At 38.9% G+C, this 19,201-nt stretch overlaps 1 protein-coding gene across 2 annotated transcripts; it reads left to right on the top strand.

Moving 5' to 3' along the window:
• Positions 1–931: 931 nt before the first annotated feature.
• Positions 932–15,539, top strand: LOC124290933. 2 transcript variants are annotated; one of them, XM_046727781.1, is made up of 4 exons: positions 932–1,032; positions 8,182–9,532; positions 10,908–10,948; positions 11,484–15,539. In XM_046727781.1, the coding sequence occupies exons 2-4, from the start codon at positions 9,412–9,414 to the stop codon at positions 11,958–11,960; spliced, it is 639 nt and encodes a 212-aa protein (XP_046583737.1). In that variant the 5' UTR covers positions 932–1,032; positions 8,182–9,411; the 3' UTR covers positions 11,961–15,539. Both variants share the same exon structure in this region; 1 of them encodes a protein (XP_046583737.1).
• Positions 15,540–19,201: the final 3,662 nt, after the last annotated feature.

Raw genomic sequence — 19,201 nt, 5'->3', positions numbered from 1 at the left:
GTGAAACAGTCAGTCAGTCAGTCAGTCAGTCAGTCAGTCAGTCAGTCTAACCATTTTGAAACTGTGTACAGTGTAGTCTATTTTGTTTTTGTACGTTTTACCTTTAACAAAAAGGGTCTGTAGACTTTAAAGCCGTGAGACCAATGGTAGCAGGGGAAGAGTGTTGTAGTGTTGACAACCCAGTAACCATAATCAGGGTGGGTATGGGATTCGAACCAATACGTGTATATCCAAATGAACTGTACTGACACTGTCACCAGATATACTGTATGGGGTGAATTTACTGCAGCTGAACTATGGTTCCTGGTGCATAAAAGAAAAGTCTTCATCAGTTCACGTTTGTCGTATGGAGCGTGACGGGATCAGATGATCAGCTTCAAGGTTCCTGGTGGTACGTAAGTCCCAAAACATTCAAAGTAAATTGAACTTTCCACTCTGTTAATCGTAGAATGTGTGTATTTTTAATGTGTGGATGTGTCTAAACTGAGGGATGGTGTTAATCCAGCTGGGGTCCATGCAGGAAGCAAATGTACTGTAAGTCCCAATGGTCCCGGATATGGTTATCTACCTTTAGTTGTTGGCGACTCTATAGCCGGTTTGTATATTGTGTTGTCATTTATAGTTAAAGTATTTTAGATTTAATTACTAGTCTTAAATGTATTCTTTTGATAATCTAGTCATTTCTACTGTCCTTTGTCGACAGGTGTTTTATAATGCAATTGTGTTTATTGTTACTTTATAACTTTTTACGTCACAACATGGCTGAAATATTGCCGATGTGACTATCTATCCTGGTTGATTGTATATCAATGAGGTCAGTTACGAAAGATTAAGTAATCATGTATCACGTGTTGTTTGTAATGATCAAATATATCAGCAGTGTCACATGCAACAAGGTACAGATAAGGTCACATGTTTAAAGTATGTGCACACATGTCATATGACTGAGAATATTTCACGTCTGAATTGGTTACGCCTTGATGTTTAAACTAGGATGATGTGGAATGATGAGCTCCCCTGCAGGAGGTGAAGGTTAGTGACGTTTAACATAGAATGTCGTAAACACATGTGAGTGAGTGAGTTAAAAGTTAACGTCAGATTGGCAAGTTTTCAGCCATATCGTGAGGAGAAGAAATTGGATGTTTATAAACAATATGTATGTATTATAACACCTATCGTCAAAGGACAGTAAAACAACTAGACTATTGAAGTTAGAATTAAAACTAGCATGTAAAGTTAAAACTAATAGCATTATTTGGACAATACACAATATACTGGACAAAATAAGTTAGGGATATTGGTATTTTTATGATTGATATTTTACCAGTGTGTCAATGAATAAATAGATCATTATTCATAATTTCAAAATTTACGTATATCCCAAACTATTTTTGTCCAATATATAAAGACAGAGTATAGATCGCCAACAACTGAAGGGAGATCACCATAGGTCCATATAGCTCGATGGGGATTTACAGTACTTTTACTACCCGCATGGACCCTAGCTGGATCTACACCATCCCTACAGCCGCTGGCGATTGTACGGAGGTTTAGCCATTATTAAAAGCAACAAACATACTACGATTAAAAGTTTGGTAGAGCAAAATTGACTTTGAAGTTGTGGGACTGACGTACCCTCTGAGGAGGACAATAAGTTTATGATACTTCAACCCCCTTCAAAACGTTTATCAAGCAATTCTATTTCTTTTAAAAACTCGATAATACAATGATGATTAACATTATCAAAAATATCCTTAACAGTTTTAACGCTGACATATTTATCCCTTGTGATGGGAAAATCTATGCAGTCAAGCAGGGCATGCTTGGCCGTGATTCTTTCATCACAAGGGATACAAAACGGAGGATCCTCACCTTTTAACAGGTATTCATGAGTATATATAGTGTGGCCAATACGACATCGTCGCATAATGACCTATGACATCTTCAAATCTGGACTGACAACCCAAGTAGGTGTAACCGATAACTGGTTTTATTGCATCCAATTTATTGATACCTACTTGGGTGTCCCACCTCTTTTGCATTAGATCACGGATATAAGATCTAACGACAGCTTTGAAATCGGAATATGGGATCAGTAGTGGTGTTACAGATTTGTTGAGTGCTGCCTTAGCAGCAAGATCAGCCATTGTGTTACCAGAAATGCCAACATAGAGGACGATGTTGCACTGACCAGTAGCCAGATCGTTGAATAATTCTAGTATTTCAATTAAAAGTGTATGTTGAGAAGACACATTTTAACAGCATGAAGGCATGAAAGAGAGTCTGAATATATTATGTATTGTTTATATTTAGGGTGTCATAGTATTTTAGATTTAATAACTAGTCTTAAATGTATTCTTTTGATAATCTAGTCATTTTCTACTGTCCTTTGTCGACAGGTGTTTTATAATGTAATTGTGTTTATTGTTACTTTATAACTTTTTACGTCACAACATGGCTGAAATATTGCCGATGTGACTATCTATCCTGGTTGATTGTATATCAATGAGGTCAGTTACGAAAGATTAAGTAATGTATGTATTATAACATCTATCGTCAAGGGACAGTAAAACAACTAGACTATTGGAGTTAGAATTAAAACTAGCATGTAAAGTTAAAACTAATAGCATTATTTGGACAATACACAATATACTGGAGAAAATAATAGAGCTGTTATTGTTCTGGATCCAATGACAGTGGCACAAGCCTCTCTGCCGCGATCCTTGGACCCATCTGTAAATAAGGACTTGTATGTATTGTATTTACTTTTTAATTCATTAAATTCTTGTTTATATTGTAATTCATTAGTTTCAGATTTTTTTTAATGTTGTGAGTGATAGGTCAACTTCTGGTCTCACTAACTGCAAAGGAGGAGAAGAAAGTATGCGCAAAAGAGAAATATCATCCAACTCAATGCCAGCATGAAAGGTTTAATTCTTATTCCTAGTGGCGGAATAAGAGCAGACTTCTTGCTATACAGGTCCTCATGAAGAGGATTAAAAACACAGTTAATTGCAGGGTTAGACTGTTTAGAATATAGTTTTGTGATATATTGTAAGGATAATTTTGTGCGGCGTTGTTTTAGAGATGGCTCATCAGCCTCTACATAAATACTTTCAATAGAAGTTCGAAAAGATCCAAACAAGTCTGACACCTTGGTGGTGAACAGAATCCAATGATTTAGGATTACTTTTGCAGGCTCCACCATAAATGATGGAGCCATAGTCGAGTTTAGAACGGACAAGTGATCTATATAAGTGAAGGCGGGTTAACTGGTCCCCTCCCCACTTGGAGTTTGAAACAACCTTTAATAAATCAAGTGCCTTCAGACATTTAGCCCTCAGAGATTTAATATGTGGTAAGAAAGTAAGATGTTGGTCAAATATATTTCCCAGAACTTTAGCTTCCTTTACATTTTTAATTGGAGTGCCTGCTAGATGCAATTCTGGGTCTTAGGTGTACTTGTAGGTTGGCATAATGTCTCAAATAAAGACCAATTTGCCTTTGTAAAATTATATCTTGATGAAGTTGGAGTATCAGCTGGATGAACGAGTGAAAGTAAACTTTGTAAATGGTCACATCCACAAAGGTCGTGATGGACTGACCATTCGAATTCGTTGAGCAGTCTTGAATCTGTTACTGACAAATCATGTGAGGAATATGTGCCTCTAGTAGGGTGTAAATATGTATAGGAATCATTAGAAATACATAAATCATTATTGGTAATATATTCCTCTATGACCTTGCCTTTAGAATTTGAGTACCACCCCAGAGCGGGTTGTGGCCATTCAGATCACCCATGATGACACATGGTTTTGGTAATTGATGATACAATGACTGAAAATCAGATTGCTTAAGAACGAAAGAAGACGGAACATACAAAGAACACAATGTAAACACCATATTTAATGCAACTGCCTGAAGATTGCTGCTCAGTTTGACAGGGCTGTGGATCACTCCCTCCCTCACCAAGATAGAAGAACCTCCAGTGGCCCTATCACCAGGAGGAGAAAAGCAATGATATGAGTTGTACTGACGTATGGTAATTTTGTCTGTCTGCTTCAAATATGTTTCCTGCAGACAGAAAGCTGTTGGGTTATAGTCTTGGACCAGTAATTGTAAATCATTAAAAGTTATTTATAATTCTCTACAATTCCATTGAATCAATGACTGAGAACTATTCATCTCTTTGGCGGGTTGACTGGAGATCTGGCTCGCCAATGTTTTTTAGGCGATAAACTTGTTGTCCTGTGAGGGATGTTTTCTGAAACATCCATCCATTCCAGTGATCCAAACTTGTTATGAAGTTTCATAGGATCATTTGATCCTTTTGATACCATGTCAGCCTGTTTGTTGCGAGACGATAAGTCAGTTTTATGCCTTGCTAAGTCATTCCTTTCTTTCCTAGATTGTGATTTTGTTGAGGAGTCATTTTGTGATCCTGATCTTTGAGGTGGTGTCACAGAAGTAGTTTGTGAAGAATCAGAAATCTGTTCAGCTGGGAAGGGATCAGCAGTCTGAGTAAAGGAATCAGATGGACAGTGGGGTTCAGGATTAATAGAATTTATCCATGTCAAATCTGTTTGACACTGAACAGTTGCTGAGGAAACTGTTGGAGTTTTGGTAACAGAAGTATACGTTTCAGTCTGGTCTGTAGTGGATACCAGTTTCTTTGCTTCAGTGAATGAAATATGTTTTGTACACTTTATCTTACATATTTCCATTTGTTTCCATACTGAGCAGGCTTTACTCGATGATGAGTGCGCTCCAGAACAATTCTGACACTCTTAAACATCACTGTTACAATCCTCTGGGAAGTTTCGCTACAGTGTGCAAAAGTGATTTTGTTTTTGCAGAAATTAGACCCATGACCAAACTTCTGACATTTAAAGAGTATTAATGGGTTAGGGATGTATATTTCAACATGCATGTTGCAATACCCTGCTTTAACTGATTTTAGTGCTGTTGGAGATGAAAAGGAAAATAACGTTTGAACGTTTCATTGCCTTGTCGCCTAGTAAATCTTTTCACAAAGGTAACCTCTTGATCATGTATTTCTGAAACTATATCCAACTCTGACATGTCATCAAAGAGTCGATCACGATCTCTTATGATGCCTTTGCTGGTGTTCAAGGATCTGTGAGGAGATACTGACACAGAAATTCAAACAAATTCCTGTACTGACATTAGGTTGTGGCTTGCTGTCACCTTGCACATTCAATAAGTATTGATCCAGACCTCAGACGTTTGATAGTTTTAACATCCATAAATACATAAAGCAACCGCAAAAGGGTTCAATTTGATTGGTGTCTCATCAGGTGTTTTCATCACCAAGAATCGTGGCCAATACTCCACTGGTTTTGTTCTATGACTCACATCATCGTCTGCATAATCAACTTCTAGTGTACGTTTTGATTTTTGAGAAGGGTTTGAAAAGCCATGGTTGTATGATTGAGTTTCATCATCCCTCCTCTTGAAACTAGAGACTCCAAGTCTGCGGTTTTCAAAGTACACTAGAGCACCATGCCTCGTTGACGGGTCGATGTGTTTGCTTCATTTAAACCCAGTTCAACAGAATTCCTTCAGAATGTTGGAGAATTCCACTTGATTCAAGGCAGTCCAACACTACCACCTGCAGTATGTTTATATACTTAACAAACTATCATAATTGTGTTTGATTTTCCGAGTGAAGTTTTACGAGGGTAAAGTAACAGTAGTACTGTTGCAGGAACAGCCTCAAGCGCAGGAAGCATAAATAATCATATAAAGACGTACATTGATTTCCGTTGTTTTTGCAGTCTGAACACTTTTAGTCACTGGGAGATGTTTGGAAGTGTTATTGTAATAAAAAAGACGGACATATTTTGCAAACATTTTGTAAAACAATTGAGCAATTACTACATATCCCGATTAATTCCATGACGAACTTATATTTAGTAGTGGTAAAACTTCCGGTCTATGTTAAGTCTATGGGAGTTTTGTCATCCTCGAAGTTGAGAAGGGATGGCGCTTCCGGCGTCATGACTTAGCACCTATCGGACACGACTTGTCCAGCCTCATTATAATTCCACGTAGGCGTAGGGCCAACATCACGGGATCAATTTGGACCAATCACCGTATCTATATAACATAATATTTATTTCCTCCAGTGTGAAGAGTACAAGGGCATCATGATATAGGGCATATGCACAGTCAGTACCAGATCTCGGCGTTCATGGAACAGTTCTCATATTTATGTGACACCAACAGATCTCTGTGCACTGATAAAAGCTAGTCACACAGGATAACATGCGCAGTGTGAAATCCCAATCATTAAATTTGTGGAGATTCACGGTGAATTCCACATTACCAATACCTATAATCTCACACCACAGTTCATCGCGGAGACCAGTCAAGTAATCACAGTACTGGAGAATATGGGTAATAATATCTGTGTAAAACAGACCACACCTATGTTCAAGTCACTATCACCCTGGTTCTCCTTAATCACAGTTCTGGAGAATATGGGTAAGAATATCTGTGTAAAACAGACCACACCTGTGGCACAAGTCACTATCACCCTGGTTCTCCTTAATCGAGGTACTGGAGAATATGGGTAAGAATATCTGTGTAAAACAGACCACACCTGTGGCACAAGTCACTATCACCCTGGTTCTCCTTAATCGAGGTACTGGAGAATATGGATAAGAATATCTGTGTAAAACAGACCACAGGCACAAGTCACTATCACCCTGGTTCTCAGGTTTACAAAGTTAGCTGCCGCTCTACAGGCTGGTTTCTTCTCCGCAGTCACCCAGGCATGGTGCACACACAGGTTCGGGTGGATCTGGTAAAACTCATGTGGGCCTGAATCCACTAATCTCTGTCTCCACGCAATCTGCTGTCCTGTTTGTACATAAGACTCTAGGTGCTGATGCAAACCGTATTTATGAAGAATTCTCACAATATCAGGAATGAAACCCGAAGACTCCTCAAGCTCATGCTCATTAAATCAAGTCATGCGATTGGGCAGATGACTCGATCGATTTCTGTGTGCCGTCATTATATCAAATCATACGATACCAAATGAACCAATCAACGAATAGTAAATATCAAATTCAATGATTTGATTAGTGATAATCAAGGGGGTATAACCTGTGTGACTAAATATAACTCTATTTAAATTTGAAATTCAAATGTAATCGTGCTAACAAAATCATAGAACTTCCTACCTGGAGGTTGACACGTCATCGGTTCCCAATTGCGCAGATCGACGCTCATGCTGCTGATCACTGGATTGTCTGGTCCAGACTCGATTATTTACAGGCCGCCGCCATATAGCTTGAATATTGCTAAGTGGAGCGTAAAACTAAACACACTCACTCACCCCTTGAGAGTCCATGAATATGAAAAACCCATTGTAACTTCCGATGTACATTAAGCTTATATCATGATAATAACCTCATGCTTTTGTGATTAAATTGATTAATTTATCACCAATTAAGCATAACATTAAATATAAGCGTTTATCAAAGAGATTTCCAAAACATAAGGCAAAAAAAATCCGGCACCCCCCCAAAAAAAGTGTTATCATGGTATTCCCCAGCAAAGTTTCATGCTATAGTCCGGCGTGTAACGATCAACTTCAAAATCAGACCTAAGCCACTGCATTATATGATGAATGTGCGGATATCACGAAGAGACAGATGTTAAGGTAACAGAACTGGGCCTCGGTGTACAAAGCTATCGTAGCGCTACGACTGTCCTAAGTCTATGTTACAGTATAGGATATCCGTGAAGGTCCTGGTTAGCATGAACCTTCAGTAACCCATGCTTGTCGTAAGAGGCGACTAACGGGATCGGGTCGTCAGACTCGATGGCTTGGTTGACACATGTCATCGGTTCCCAAATGCGCAGATCGGTGCTCATGCTGTTGATCACTGGATTGTCTGGTCCAGACTCGATTATTTACAGACCGCCGCCATATAGCTGGAATATTGCTGAGTGCAGCGTAAAACTAAACTCACTCACTCGCTCACTACAGTATAAGAGTTACGACCACCTTAGAGCTACGATAGCTTTGTGAAACGGAGCCCTACACCTTATGTTGCCAATGATCTTATGATACCATTGGCAAGGTGACCCGACGTAAAGCCAAATTTGAAGATGCAACTGTTTCAGTTACACTTTTTTGTATTACAGATGAGTGTTCCAGATGTACTCAAGTACGGAACAGATACACAGAGAAGGAGAACCGTGAACCAGTCAACAAACTTTTACCAGTTCACACCGAATATAAGATTCTAACGGAGGGTGGCAAGAGAAGACAAGGAGAAGAAGCAAAGAAAACAGGAAAGAAGACATTTGCGGATCAAGTCGCCAAAGCAGCGTCAGCATTACGTAACAGTGGTGGAGGAGTGTTGCTAGTCCACGTACAAGGGACGTCCCAGGAAGACCGGTGTCTGGAGTACTTTGACGAGGCCGTCAGAAAGGAGTTGACAGGGTTACTTGAAAACGGTGAACTCTATACTGACGTCTATGAACGTAAATGTTTGTGTCAGATTGAAACATTTGAAGATATCACGGACTTTGTTCAGATAAACGTTGGGAAAGTTGAGAGTGTATGTACTGTTGATTTCAACACAAAAGCAAGTAATGACAGTGAGAATCTTAGCATCAACTCATCAAACATACAGGTGTTGCTGAGAAAAACAGAAACTCAAGCACGTATCCTCCCTACTGCAGAACTACCAGATAACGTCCAGGACCTTCACGAGAACCGACATATACAGCTGAAAACATTCAAGACCACGAAGGAAGTCACAAGCATTAAGGGAGATGCTAAACAGTTGACTGACTACATATGGAACAAATTGAAGCTCAAGGACAACATTACATCTATGTCCAAGGTTGTTGGTGGGGGGTCATACTTCTTGGGTGTTAGCGAATCAAGACTAACAACGAAAGAAGGATATACAACTAAGCAACCGGAATACACTGGTTTTAAGTTGGACATATCACAAGAGTCTCTGAGAGAACACATTTACAAGAAGCTGAAAACTGACATCTGTGTCTTGGATCTTGACAGAAAGTTTATAGAAGGACCAAGGAACTTGATCGATATTACATTCCACACCGTCCCCAGGCTGGATGCTGGCTTAGTTGTATTGGAAGTTGCCATTCGTTATTGTCGGGGAGTTGTGTTCTACGACAAGGAAGGACCCAGAACATATCATGTCACAGATAGCGGTGCGACAAACACGAAAAATGTTCGTCGAATGAATCGTTCTGAATGGCTTCGAAGATTACAGATCATGCACTCTCATTTTCATACTTAAACTGTTGGGAAGTAGCTGTTCAATCTATGACAGTCTAAACTAATAACTCAAGTAGAACAGCATTTGACATTTGTGTATAGTTATATAAGCAACCATGTCCGACAGTGACGCTGGAACATCAACTGGCTCTACACCTTATGAGTCGGAGGATGACATGATTTGCTACATCACCGGATCCACACAGTCACCATCCGAGCATCCTGACCAGGAACCAGGTATTTGGCGATATGTGTTAACACTGTAATTTCATGTGAGTTTGTATTGAGGATTTAGTTACTACTCCAAAACCGATAATAATCTGCTTCATCTTAAAGTTCTTGTGAACGAATTTTATAAGTATCACCATTGTTCAAGTCATAAAAACCTAACGACACACAATTATAAGCAATTTCAATCTGGTTTTTTTCGGCAAGAATAGTTTGAAACTTGAAGTTTAGTATAAGAAGGTTAACACTGTTTATATTGATTTGGATCGACTGTTTGCCCGAACCAGAAAAATAAAAGAATAAAAGAATTGCTAGTTTTACAAACAGATTTCACTTGGTGGAAAGAGCAAACTAACCGTGAAAAGTATATATATTGTAACAAAAAAGTCGTGTCTAAACTGCTTCTGCCAGTTTTCTTTTGGTGAAGTCCTATTTCCACATTGTCCCATTCAATGTTGTGATTATGACAGTTGATTATGTGTTCAGAGATAGCTGATTTACGGTCTAACTTCTTGGTTGATGCTAGGTGATAATTTAATTCTGAGTTTTATGGGGCTTGAGGTTTCACCAACATAGGCCTAACCACAGTCACAGCTGATCTTGTAAACAACTTCTTTGGGTGTTTGTTGTTTGGAGGTGTTCCTGCAATTGGCTTGGAGTAGAGTTTTCATTCGATGCCGGCTTGTTATCAAACAACTTCTAAAATGCCAATCAAACAGATCGCGTTGAATCTTCTTTTCAAGAGTCAGATCCCTTCTTTGTCTCTTTAGTGGTGGAGTTTCCATTTTGCATCGGTAATGGTCTACAGTGTGGCAAGCTATTTATTGCTGACACCACTGACTCATTGGTAAATGATCTCACAAAATTAATTGAACCCTTTTCTCAGCCCATTCAAGAAAATTAAGTCGGAATTTTTAATGTGCAGATGTCGGATAATTCAATGTTTAAATGATGCTAACATAGAAGAATGCTGCCGGGACCCAAAAATATGTCGGAATTCACAGATTGTCAGATTATTGAGATGTCGGATTATACAGAGTCCACTGCATTTGGTTTCTTTCAAAAGCAATCAAATCAATCGAATCAAATCGTGGATATGATCAATTCTGGCGTTGTTACATATTATTCTTGGATTGGGATTGGGATCAATTTCCTATTTGAATGCTTATAATGATGCATACTACTATATGAATAACAACTCATATGTTGATGTTATCATCTACATCTACACGTCGCTCTATGTAATACTCAAGAAGTTGTTATCCATTAAGTCGTATTCTTCATTTTGGACTCACCAACTTGTGGAATGTTACATTCATAAAACAGACAACTTGTCAAGCATAGACAGTACACACTTTACATAATGTTCACTTGTACATTACAGATGCCAGGCGACTCAATGAAAGAAGTTTGCCTTCCCGACAGGTAGATATCGTCCTTATTGGTATACCTAACATACCCGTGAAGATTCGGGTTGCAATGGGTCTTAAGCAACAAATGCTTGTCGTGAGGGGCGGGCTCGGGTGGTCAGGCTCTCTGACTTGGTTGATGCGCGTATATCGATGCTCATGATGTCAATCACCGAATTGCATGGTCCGAATTCGATTATTTACAGTCCGCCGCCATATATAATATCATGCAAGCAGTAGCTTTAGTGCAACTAGCATCGTATTCATAGCATGTTGTGGGACCTTCCATGTTCCGGGAAGTGAACTAGTGAAGGTCCGGGCTAGAATTGGTCCTCAACAACCCATACTTATCGACTTGACTAACGGGATCGGGTGGTCAGACTCAATGACTTAATTGACACATGTCATTGAATCCCAGTTGTGTTTGATCGCTGGATTGTCTGGTCCACACTCCATTATTTACAGACCGCCGCCAAATAGCTAGAATATGTCTGTTAAACATCCAACCAACCAAATCCATGAAACAACTTGCTCTTCGTATCTATTTCAAGATGCAGACAGAAACGACGCCATTGGCTGGGGCATCAGTAGCTGCTGCTGACGGTGTCCTGGGTCCTGACACAAATAACCATTTGAACAAGACAAGCGTTTCTAACAGCGATGTGCCGTCACTTGTACCTGCTGATGGCAGTGCGGAAAGTCCATACATGAGAACTCCTGACAGAACAGTTATCAACCGGCTATCTGTGCCTTCTGACGATGATGCCTTAGGTATTAACCCCAGCATTCTGCGACGTCTGACAAAAAATGTTTTTGGCAAAAAGGCAAAGTACCAGGTGTCTGAAGCTCCAGCCGACAGTGGCCAAATTAGTGACACAAGCAAAGTTCTGCGCTTGGCAAGTATTTTCGACAGCACAGTAACGGATCAGACATCCATAGCTTCTACTACCAAGAAAAGTAATTTGGGCAGAACTGAATCTGTAGCTTCTGCGGACAGTGGCATAGGCCTTCGAAAGATATCGAAGTGAGATGAGTGATAAGGTTTATACAACCACTGCCAGATGAAACAAAATTTGGGGCAGAGAAGCTTAGACGAGGCATCTATAGTTTCTGGCAACAGTGGCGTGGGTACTGACACAATCAAACTCCATATCTTGAAGGTGGCACAATTGTGCTCTCTGTGAGCTACCTGTTATCCATTTCCTGTTGATGTTAACGTGCTGCTTATTTCCACTTCTCGTGTATTTGTACCTGTTACTCCAACTTGATGAATGAAACACTGCTGTATGGCTACGGGGTGGGATAAGTCATGTTACTATATATATATGAACCTTCTAGCGCCTAACGGGAAGCTTTGGTTATCCGGGGTAATAATATCGGTGTGGGGTGGCCTTATTATCAATATTATCAATGTTTATTGATTGGGAGACCATTTACACTGTTAAATGCGTCTACAAAGAAATTTTCTCCTTTTTTATCCCATATCTGGCTGAACTTAATACTGATTTGAGGAATTCTATATCAAAACCAGACGCCGCTATCAAAAATGTAGAAATTGAAAATGAAAACGTTAAAAATTGAAACTGTTACCTGAGTGAGTGAGTAAATATTGCTTAATACCCCATCAGCAATGTTGCAGCTATTTGTGGCAACTACAGGTACCTAGGCACTATCGTTAACTATAATTCCGGATGCGCACGCACAGCGACAAGACGTACTCGTAAAGAGCTCTGGCCAGGCGCGCTAATGTTTTTTTTTAATCCAAATAATCTATGAAGAATTCTCAAGTTAATATACCATAGGACAACATATTTGAAGACTACGGATACAATCCAACCATTGAGTACAGCGATACAAGTAAATATCCCACAAAAACAGTGCAAAAGTGAGTAGATATTAACATTGCCATGCCTCCGAAAACGCGTGCAGACGAGGTGGAGGAAATTGTTGTTAAATCCGAAGAAATAGTCTCCAAATTTATTGTAGAACTCCGTGCTGACCTAGTTAACTCTACAAAAGACATTAAAGGTGAAATACAGAAAGTGACTACGAGAGTTAACGATATCGAAAATGCAGTGTCCATTCAGCAGGACGAAGTGAACGACTTGCGCCAACAGGTCTCACAATTAAAGCAAGCACTTTCGGAGCAAGCGGAATTGTTTGAGAATAGACTCGTGCTTAAAGAAATCCACGATAGAAAATCTAACCTGTTGATATATGGTCTAAAATCTGAACCACAGGGGAACTCTGAGAGAGTCATCAGAAACTTTCTGGTTAATATGCTTAACTTTTCCGAGCAAAGGGTGGATAACATTTACTTCAAAGCGGTTCATCGCCTACCACGCAAGCCGTTTGAGAACGACTCAACTCCAAATACACCCCCTCCTATCATTTCATCATTTCTGTACATCCCCGACAGAGATTATGTCCTCGACGCGGGAAAAACATTGAAAGGTAAAGGGGTATCTGTCCGTACGGATTTGCCCCCCAAACTGAAGAAACAGCGAGCAATCCTGTACAGAGAAAGCTGTTACACTCGCGTGAGACTGGTGGGTGTATCCCACGTGCTGGAGACTCGGGACCCTCGAGAATCACAATCATCCTGGGTTGCCTATCCAGTGAACCTCGACAAGCATTGGACAAAAGGATAAATGTACCTACCTTACGTGATGACCATACAAGTTTTTCATCATTCAGATGCTGTAGAGATTTTATATCCAAAAGAAAAGTATGTCTTCTGTTGTCCCACTATCCAGGACGTGAAATCGTATGGAGGTGCTGTCAGTGATACCTTCGGATCAACAGATTCCAGGGCAATCCGTGTGCATACTCTTACATGCTGGAATTCACCACGAACAGGTAATGCAAAATGTGGGCTCTTGTTGAAACGTTAAAAAAAACTCACATCACTACAGCTTTGTTAGGATCGTAAATTAATGTTGCAGAGTCACTCCGAACTTTCATGTAGATCCTGTGTACCAGACCTTTTTCACGGGACTCTCCAGTAACTGCTCATATTAATCCATGTGCATTATCCGGTGACAACACTTAGATCGTAACTCATGTTGCAGAGTCACTCCGAACTTTCATGTAGATCCTGTGTACCAGACCTTTTTCACGGGACTCTCCAGTAACTGCTCATATTTATCCATGTGCATTATCCGGTGACAACACTTAGGATCGTAACTCATGTTGCAGAGTCACTCCGAACTTTCATGTAAATCCTGTGTACCAGAACTTTTTCACGGGACTCTCCAGTAACTGCTCATATTTATCCATGTGCATTATCCGGTGAAAACACTTAGTCTATTCTGTATTCCCTGTGACTGGTCATTCTAACAGGGAGAAGTGACATTTGTCAGAACACCCATATGTTGCGATAGTTAATTAACACTAATCTGAACATTCTGCATCTGTTGGGGTCCGCCTGCAGAGTCTGTTGCTCGACGTTTGGGCAGGTGCGTTTTTAAGTTATTTTGTGGTTAGTTCGTTGAATAGAATAGATCCTAACATTGAACGTATTAAGACAATTTATGGCATGACGCAACCATTGTTCAGTTAGCATGTCGCTGAAATCTATCAAACAGATGAACGAAGCCTATTCAAGATTCATTTATAATTACGATAATATTGATATTATTTCCTTTCGTCAAAATGTGGCTGATGTTAATTGGGATTTTCTTACACAAAATGATGATGTTGATGCCATTGCTTCAAAATTTGTTAATACATTAACAGACTTATGTAAATCAAATATTCCAAATAAAACTGTTGTGATTCGTCCAAATTATGCTCCGTGGATGAACGGATTTATAAGAAAACTTATGCGTAAGAAAAATAGAATTCATAGAAAGACTACACGTAGTAACTTGCCTAATGATTGGGATAAATTTAGAAAAAGTCGAAATAAGCTTATCTCAGAGATACGTAAAAGTAAGTCATTGTATGTTGAAAAGCTTGATAATGTTGTCAATACCTAACATGGTAGTAAATCTTGGTGGCGGATTGTTAAACATTATCTTAAGAAAACAGATAAAGCTAAGGTATTTCCACACATTGAACACAATGGTGTTGTTTATGAAGATGATATTGAGAAAGCAAATGTTTTTAATGACTACTTCGTGAGTATGGCAGCGGTTAACAGTTCTTCTGATGATGTTAATGTATATTCTGATATTAACGTGGAAAATTGTTTGATATTTCTTTGTCCTCTTCTCAATTTCCAGATATATGGAAATGTTCATCCGTTGTTCCAATTTATAAGAAAAATAATGTTCATGATTATACTAATTATCGACCGGTTTCACTTACTAGTTGTCTTTCAAAAGTATTTGAGAAAGGTGTTTTTAAATATGTGTTTCTAGATAATGGAACTATTACTTCATTACAGTCAGGTTTCACGACTGGTGATTCTACATCATACCAGCTCACTCATTTGTATGACTATATAGCTAAGGCGATGGATAGTGGCAAGGAGGTACGCGCTGTATTCTACGATATAAGTAAAGCGTTTGATAGGGTTTGGCACAAGGGTCTTTTGCATAAGTTATGGGCTAGTGGAATTCGCGGATCTCTTTTATTATGGTTTGAAAGTTATCTAAATAATAGAAAACAGTTTACAGTAATAAATGGGTATAAGTCAAATGTTAAATCAATTGAAGCTGGCGTGCCTCAGGGATCAGTCCTAGGACCTTCACTCTTTTTGGTTTATATCAATGATATTGTTGAAGATATACAGAGTAATATTAAATTATTTGCCGATGATAAATCCTTATATGTGATAATTGATGACCCTATGGTATCTTCCAATATGTTAAACGATGATTTAGAAATAATAGCTAAATGGGCCCAGACATGGAAAGTAAACTTTAATCCCAATAAAACTGAGTCAGTCCTATGATCAATTGTTTAAGAAGTCAGAAATACCGCCTTCAGAGGAAAACCCTCCAAACCCTGTATAGTTCATTTGTTTTACCACTTTTTGACTTTTGTGATTATATTTGGAATAACTGTACACAAACTCAAGAGTTATTGTTAGAAAAACTTCACTTAGATGCTTTAAGAACCATATGTGGATCAGTTAGAGGAGTTTGTCATTCCAAAATCTACCATGAAACTGTTTTTTCATCATTAAGGGAACGTCGAAAAAATCACCAAATGTATGTATTTCATAAAATGTTCTATAATAAAACTCCAAAGTATTTATCAGATCTAATTCCAATAAACATATCCTTTGTATCCACATATGGATCTAGATCTAGTAATATGCTTCAAGTACCATTATGTCGTACGGAAACATATAAAAAATCTTTATTACCATCCTCTGTGATGGAGTGGAACAAGTTAGATAATGATATAAGAAACATAGATTCCGTTGCCATGTTCAAGAAACACTTTGATCGAACTGTCTCATCCAACGTACATCATGTCTTCAGAAACACTGGTAATAGATTTAATCAAATAATTCATTGTAAGTTAAGACTCGACTGTAGTGACTTTAACGCACATAAATTTGACCGTTTTCTTCAAAATACGACTACTTGCACTTGTGGCCATCATTATGAAGATGCCATTCATTTTCTATTTATCTGTCCAAATTTTAATACAATTCGATCAAAGTGTTTCTGTTACATAAATGGTTTTGATATTCAATATGTACTCTGTGGAAGTTACTCATATTCTGACGAAATCAATGAAAATATTGTAAAATCTGTACATGACTATTTTACCTTAACAAAACGATTTTTACCTAATTGATTAATTATACTACTGTCTTTTTCATTAAGTCTTTTACTCCTCAAATGGTGTGTTCTCTTGTCTGTAATGATGAATGTATATAAAATGTTTCACATCGCATTGTATTCGGAGAGGTATTTTTATAGGCTTATAGCCTGTTTACCAATCCGTTCATTTAATAATGAATAAATATTATTTATATCAAAAGCGGCGTAAAACCAAACTCAGTCACTAAGTCAGTTGTCGTGATGTTTACCGTTTACACTTCTTATACTTGCATTAAAGTTTCGTCTCTTTAACTCATTGTTGTGATCTGTGTTGAACGAATTCGGTCCAGTGCATTATTCATGTGTATAGACTCCAGCGAATGTCATGTCATGATGCCTTAAGTAGAAGTGCCAGCTACATATGGTAACGATTCGGGATGTCATGCAAGCTTTTGGCACAAACAGCAACATGTGTGTGGTGATGACTAGTCAACAACCAAGTGGGTTTGTGTAGTAGTTCGTCCCTGTCACCCGTCACATAACTCTCTAGTAAGACTCCCGTTCATTATACAAGGTGTTTACTTCATGATCGTACTGGAAGGTGACGTGTAACGTGACATTGTCACGGTCCGATTAAGTAGCAGTCACGTATCCCAGACAAACGCGGTACTAACAGCCAGGTATAGAGACAACACACAACGTTGCCAATGCCAACCGGTGTATGTTGAACACATGCTTGTTATATAATGGAAAGTAAGTCACGACTGAGAAGAGCATGTATACTACTCACACTTTGCTAAGGATCACAAAAATTCACAACTTTACTTAAACGTAGATTCATAATTTGAAATTGTATCCATTTAAAACTGTATAAACAATAATATGGTAAACCCTCTTCAGGCAAACAGCCACTGAATCTAACCTTATGCACTTGATGCATGAGTAGCCATAAAAATGGTTTTCATGGCACCAATCAACCATTTTGCAAATCATGGAACGAGTCACTGACAAGTACACCTGGCAATATCAGGCATGGGATCTGAACTGAAACCTAGGATACATACTAACAGTAAGCGTAGATATTTAAATCCAATTTGACCCACATCATAGTTTTCTGTTGAATCCATGATTTGATCCTTAGCAAAGTATGAATAGTATATTTATTCAAATTACTCAGAACCCCTGTGTTTAATCGTACTCATCACTCAGCTTATATTACCGCTTGTCAGACTAGCTCAACTTAGGTGAGAGACGTTAACGTTACCAAGAAGGCGGGGATATATGCATACGTGACTCAATGAACGCTATCGATTTATCAATACACCACTGACAGCATAATGGGAGCACATTGTTGAGTGTTCTACAGCTAGCTGTGTAAACGGTTATATATAGGTTGTGACAGAGCATGTGCAACATAAGCTGTACAGCAACGCTTTGCCAGTGTTATATACCCTCGACATGACGGGGGCGGTGGGGTAGCCCAGTGGTTAAAGCGTTCACTCGTCACGCTGAAGACACCGGTTGATTACCCACATGGGTACAATGTGTGAAGCCCATTTCTGGTGTTCCACCGCCGTGATGTTGCTGGAATATTGCTAAAAGCCGCGTAAAACTAAACTCACTCACTCACTGGACATGACGTTCTTGAAAAGCACTTAGAAGTTTGACAATCATGAATACATGACACGTTTTCGTAGAAAACAATTTCTTATTTCTTATTAGAAATAAAATTCTCCTTCATGAGGTGAACGGGGTCGGTGGTCAGCTTGCTTGAAACGTCGTGATAAAGAATAAAAAAAAGTATATTTTTTAAAATGTGTCATGCGTTTTCTCTATGTATGTTGTCCTTATCGTTCTGTGTATTACATTACCCGTGAAGGTCCGGTTAGAACTGATCTTCATGCTTGAATTTTAATTTAGGTTGGTTTTCATGACAATGTGTCATGTATGTTGTCTATGCATGTTGTCTACATCTTTCTGTATGTGACATATTACATTACTCATGAAGATCCGGGTTAGAATTGACCTTAAGTAACCATGCTTGTCGTAAGAGCCGACTAACGGGATCGGGTGATCAGGATCGCTTACTTGGCTGACACAACCCAATTGCGTAGATCGATGTTAAGGCTGTTCATCTCTGGATTGTCTGGTCCAGACTCGATTATTTACAGACCGCTGTTATATAGCTGGAATATTGCTGAGTGCGGCGTAAAAAAACACCCAAACCAAAACATATTACATATTAGGGGCGAGTTTCGTAATTATGTATGGGCGGTGGGGTAGCCTAGTGGTTGAAGCATTTGCTCGTCACACCGAAAGCCCGGGTTCCATTCCGCACACAGGTACTCTATATGGAGAACATTTGTGATGTCCCCCCGTCGTGATATTGCTGGAGTAAAAGCGGCTTAAAACCATATTCACTCACCCACTCATAATGATATGAAGAAATAAGGGAAAATGTTTTCACATACATTAAACAGCCCGAGTTTAAAAGCATTTTATTTACGGACACGCTACACAAAGATTAGATTATTATCATTTTTATT

Source organism: Haliotis rubra, unplaced genomic scaffold, assembly GCF_003918875.1.
Source record: "Haliotis rubra isolate DU_JTF1 unplaced genomic scaffold, ASM391887v1 Scf478, whole genome shotgun sequence".
NCBI classification, from domain to species: Eukaryota; Metazoa; Mollusca; class Gastropoda; order Lepetellida; family Haliotidae; genus Haliotis; species Haliotis rubra.
This window is presented reverse-complemented; position numbering and strand designations above follow the sequence as displayed.